Source organism: Austrofundulus limnaeus, unplaced genomic scaffold, assembly GCF_001266775.1.
Source record: "Austrofundulus limnaeus strain Quisiro unplaced genomic scaffold, Austrofundulus_limnaeus-1.0 Scaffold163, whole genome shotgun sequence".
Classification (NCBI taxonomy): domain Eukaryota; kingdom Metazoa; phylum Chordata; class Actinopteri; order Cyprinodontiformes; family Rivulidae; genus Austrofundulus; species Austrofundulus limnaeus.
The window spans coordinates 894,018-899,391 of NW_013952565.1; the positions used below are offsets into that span (position 1 = coordinate 894,018).

The window sequence follows — 5,374 nt, forward strand, 5'->3', positions numbered from 1 at the left end:
CCAGTAGGAAAATAAAACTTTTTCTTGAACTGCCAGAAATAAAATTAATTAGTGGGCTCAAGACGGAACATGTAATATTTGAATTTTATCAAAAACATAACTGACACTGAGCCATTTACTTTACTGAAGCCAGTCTTGATCAGGTAAATTATAAAGTTGCTACTATCCTCAGGAAATCACTTGTAAGAGAAAACTGTAATGGCTTGGAACAGAATTCCTCAGAAAATCATGTGAAAGCAGTAAAGCAGTATGGATCCTAAGTAGCAATGATTAGCCTTCCCCCGCCTTCCTTTAACCATGTTCCCCTTAATTACCCTGAACTATTCCTCTTTTGTTGAGCAATCTAGTCAATATCTATTTTTGTAATTCACCATTTTAGGTCATTATAGAAATACAGCTGACTTGTAGTCTTTTGTGGACCATCGTTCCCCCTCTTTTTCCTCAGCTTTTTCTCTAATACTCATGCCTACTTGTCTTTTATATTTTTGGCTCATTCTCTCTCAGAAGCTTCTCATTACAGGTCTCTCATTCTGTCCAACTCACCTGTTGGTCAAAGTGGCTGGATAAAATCTAAAGTCCTGCAGTCGCCCAATGAACTGATTAGACCCTAGAGAGATGAAAGCAGAGTGGAAAAGAACATAAAGAAACGTGTTAATGGGTTTGCACTGAAGGCAGTGAGTGAGAGGATTTCACAGTATTTACTAGATTATCTTATCAGTTTCTTGATACCAGTTAAGTGAGGCTGCGAACAGCTGCCTATAATGGCTTGGATCACAATGCAAAGCTAAACTGGTCTGCAATAGACCTCATTTGTCTCCACTAGAGAGCAGCAAGGCAGCTGAAGGCAAATTTATCGGTTTAGATGACAGAAGTTCAAAATAGATTTGCTATTTGTATTGACCTTCTGTTATAAATAACAGTTTCACAGAGGCAATTCCTAATTATCTAACACTCTATACTATAACTGTTTGGAAAAACTATGTATCTATAAAGTTAGAAAAAGAATAGTTTGCAGTACCTCAAACAGATTCTGTGACAATAGCATAACACACAAGTCGATGCTGTGAAAGTTTTGTGTTTCACTATTAATGTGGAAATATTGGTAATATATATATATATATATATATATTTAAAAAAGATAAGTTATCCTGATGCAGCTCAGTCATCTAGGTAGAAAAATCTAATAAAAAATAGTAGGTCCTCTGAACAGGTTTGTTGTTCTTCAGTCTAAGAACTGGCAGGTGTAACTCAACCTTATAAAAAAACGATTAATCGATTATTAAATTAGTCATTGATTATTTTAATAATCGATGACTAATTTAATAATCGATTAATCGATTATTTTAATAATTGATTAATCGATTATTTTAATAATTGATTAGTCATCGATTAACAGACTAATCGTGGCAGCCCTACACTGAAAACAGGGATGCAAACATCAAGGGAGAAGTTAAAAAGAAGTTTGTAGTTTCTAATTAATGATATTACCAAACTACTCTTTCATTGTTTGCATTAGTGTTTACACATGCATGAATTCGTGCCCGGACTTAAGAAGGAGGGTGGAAGAGTGTGGGTAATCGAACTAAAATGTGATTGATATTTGTAAAAACAAAAAGAAAAACAATAGAGCCTAAATATCATATTATATAGCTGATACTACTGAATGTAATCTAGGTTGATTTGTCCAAAGTGATCAGGGGCCAGAAATGGTTTTATAATATTTTTCATCACAATGGCTCCAGCTGCATTATGTACAATAATACCATACTCAAATTCTGACAAGACAGATTATAAATCATGGCTGAGCACACACTGCAAACTCAGTGTCAATGATATATTGTATACTACTTTGTGGAAATACAAGGTTTTTGTTTTTTTAAAACACATTTAAAAACATTTTTTAAACCAGAAAAATGTAACAAGAGACACAAAATGGACCAGCACAGAGATAAAAATGGAGCCATGTTACACAATACACAGCAATCGTCCAAAGTTCCTTTAACAAGCATACCTGTACCGGAATACGTAAAACGTGAAGGCAAAATGTCCAGACACACACGGGAATCCTGGACAGCACACCAAAAACACCATCAAACAAACAGGCAAGCCCCCGGCACATCTCCAAGCACAACCATGCCTATGTGATAATGCTGGACAGAGCACAAGGGAACGACACATATGATGATGATGCTGGTCCAAAGGAGGCCAAAGCATTTTAGTGTCCAACCAACGTCTTTCTAGTTTGACTAAGTCTTAGAAGATGGATAACGTCTCGAAGCATCGACAGAAGCCCTGCCATGTTATAAGTCTGTGAAAGTGCGTGTTTGTGTGTTTGTGGCTTTCCCACATGGAATCCAAAAATGATTCTTACTTTAGAGAAAGACTGTGTAGTATGTGTGCATTTGTGTATTTGCACTTGAGAGAGGCTTTGGTGTGTTTGGCCAAGCCACTGGGTGTATGTGTGTATTTTGGGGAAATGCGGCATGTGCATGTAAAACAGAGAGAGTGTGAGAGACTGTTACGAGATGTAAGAGTGCTAGATCAGTGTGTGGTGGTGGAGCCTTAGGCTTTGGCTCAGGGTTTCTTTATCGTGTGGAAATGGGATTATACCTTCCTCTGAAAAGCAGTCTCCCTATTGTTACTGGGATGATGCAAGGTATAAGCCTTAATTCTTTCCTCCCTGGGTAGGCCTTTCTTCTTTCTGTGCGTTTTAATTTCTGTTATTCATTTCTCCTCTTATTTGCTTTTTATGACATTATAACTTGGGGTACTTGTAATATCAGGATGTAAGAAGTATTTGTTTTTTGCATCTGTGATAAACTGTTTCTTTAACAGGAAGCCTCTCAGTATTTAGGTTGTTATTGTTTCAGCCAGTGGGAATGGCTACTGCTGGTCCACGATCCTGAGAGCAGCAAACAGTCCTTTAGTACTTTCCATGTAGTTCAGTAAAACAACAGGAAAAACATTTTTCAGTATTTATCACTTCAAAACTGTCTAATTCAAATTCAAGTCAGTTATAGACAAACAAAATCTGACTAAACAAAAAGCAAACATTTAAAATGTTTCAGTTTCTTCTGAAAATGTTAAACCATTTTTAATGTGAAAAAATTACAAGAAAAGAGAAAAAAGTATTTTAACATTCTCAGGATCAACCCCAACAACATTCCAAGTTTTCAGGGTCCTCTTATAAGACTTCTTATGGGACATTCAAAAGAAGTTGTAAAATAACAACTCAAAACCTTTATCAGTTAACAAGTGCTGGTTTGTGCTGCCTGATTTAAATTTGTTTAGCAAAAGTTGGCTAAGCTTTTTATAGAATACCGATTGAAAAAAAGAAGATATAGAACAGCCCAACTACCAGGGGCAGACTGGGACAAAAAAAATGGCCCGGGAATTTAGTACCTGACCAGCCCATCCAAGGTCCGGGCTGGCAAATGATGTCTGCAAATGCTGGAGGCCGATGGTGGAGGCAGATGATGGATGCGCTGGCCCACCGGGAAAAGTCCCGGTACTCCCAATGGCTAGTCCGCCCCTGCCAACTACTCAAACTTTTCCAAAAGCTTAGTGCAAACTTCATATAAATTTGATGTTTTTATTAGTCACAAGATTTTATTTTGTGTTCAAACTAAACATATTTTTCATGTGAAGATGTTAGGTTATTTTGGGCCGTTGTTTCTAGCCATTATGTGCCACTCAATCCCACACACTGAGACTTTAAAGGATGTGTCTTTTAAAGCTTCTCACTTGATCGCTTGCATTTGCAGTCTTCAAGAGGTAGGCCCCCCATCCAAAAACAGATCTAGATGGTGATCAATACATCTGATCAGTATTTGCATAATTATTCTTCTGATCAGAATTCCAGGCACTTCCCCTGGGTTCAACAATGACCCTCTTTTACACACATTTACACAAGCACACACATTTTCAATGCCTCAAGCCAATCACTCTCATTGATCAACCTCTCTTATGTGATCTCCATCTGATCAGATGCTACCTGCTGTGAACTAAGAATCAATGACTGATAAACGAGAAGAAAAACACTCGTTTATCACTCCAGAGATGAACAGATATTTTTTTCTCTCATTTTCTCAGCTATTGACTCTGAAATGGCTCGCAGGCACCACGAATCAATCACAGATATGTAGTTGAAACAGAATAAAGGCCAGGAGCAAAACAAAGGTGAAGTGGTCATTGACACCATATTAAGATAAACAAATATGATAAACTGAAGCGTTTGTTTTCCTCCTGTAAGAGAACAAAACTACAGAAGATGCCTATTGAAGAGTAAATGTAGAGCAGTAGCAAAAAGTACTGAGACAGTGCTGGCAACGTGTGTTTAGAGAAGAATGTGTTCACTCATCACACCTAGTCAACATATCTCTTTACATCACCCAACTATGATGTATGCATCCTAGTTTGATTTATTGCATAAAGATTTCAAATGAACTTTGTACTTTCTGCTCCGGTTTGGTCAATTCAAGTCTTGCATGTGTCAGAACTCAGTTTTCTCTCTCAACATCTCGTATCAACATAATTCATTTGAGAAAGCCAAATGTGTAATGTTTTTGTTAAATATAGTCGTAATGTTCTACTATGTATAAGAAAGTTTATTGTACTTCATTAATGTAGTTGTTAGCATGAAAAAGACAGAATTCTTGCTCTGATTAAGGAAACTACAACTTGTCATGTCATAAAACTTCATTTCAATCTAACAATAATTTCAAAAGTGTACCAGAGAGGGATTCATTTAGGAAGCACATGGATCATTGCATATCAGTGCAACTGTGAAAGAAATATAAAATATTTACCATTGGAGCTGAGTCCCACCCACATGGCACCAGGCTCACTGATAGAGAGTGAATTAGTCAGAATTTGTGTGTCAAATGGTGTCCCATCCTCCTCAAGGCCATCCAAGAAAAGACTTGCATGTCGGTCATATATCTAAAGAAAAAAAAAGTACAATAGGCGCAATGCACATTTAAGAAAAACAAAACATACAAATCTAAATTTGTAGGACTCACATTATTTACATTTGGCATTTTAGACGCAAGTCTTGCACCAACATTTATGTAGTATTGATTGAATTCATTTATTATTTCACTTTGATCATAGAGTTCTTTGTCATTTTTCACAAAGTGCTGTGAAATACCTAATCGTGTTTTATAAAAGTTCTCAAAATACTCATTCCTCCCCATGTTGCTTTCATATCACCCTTACTTTATTTAGTAATTCACAATAATATTTCTTTTTATGCTTTATTATAATCCAAACCAACTTGTTCTTACACTTCTTGTTCTTAATATAGGACGAGTGGGCAAACTTAGTCCTCGAGGCTTCAACTCGCCTAGGGCACCAAAATGGCTAGAGCCAGCAC

The 5,374-nt window shown here is 36.7% G+C and overlaps 1 protein-coding gene across 1 annotated transcript in view; it reads right to left on the reverse strand.

The window, feature by feature from the left end:
• ush2a (Usher syndrome 2A (autosomal recessive, mild)) overlaps window positions 1-5,374 on the reverse strand; it is a gene marked incomplete in the record, with an annotated part of 244,206 nt that overhangs the window by 217,655 nt on the left and 21,177 nt on the right. Inside the window, 2 exon segments of the mRNA XM_014017175.1 lie at window positions 544-607; window positions 4,809-4,941. Coding sequence (XP_013872629.1) covers window positions 544-607; window positions 4,809-4,941 — 197 coding nt within the window.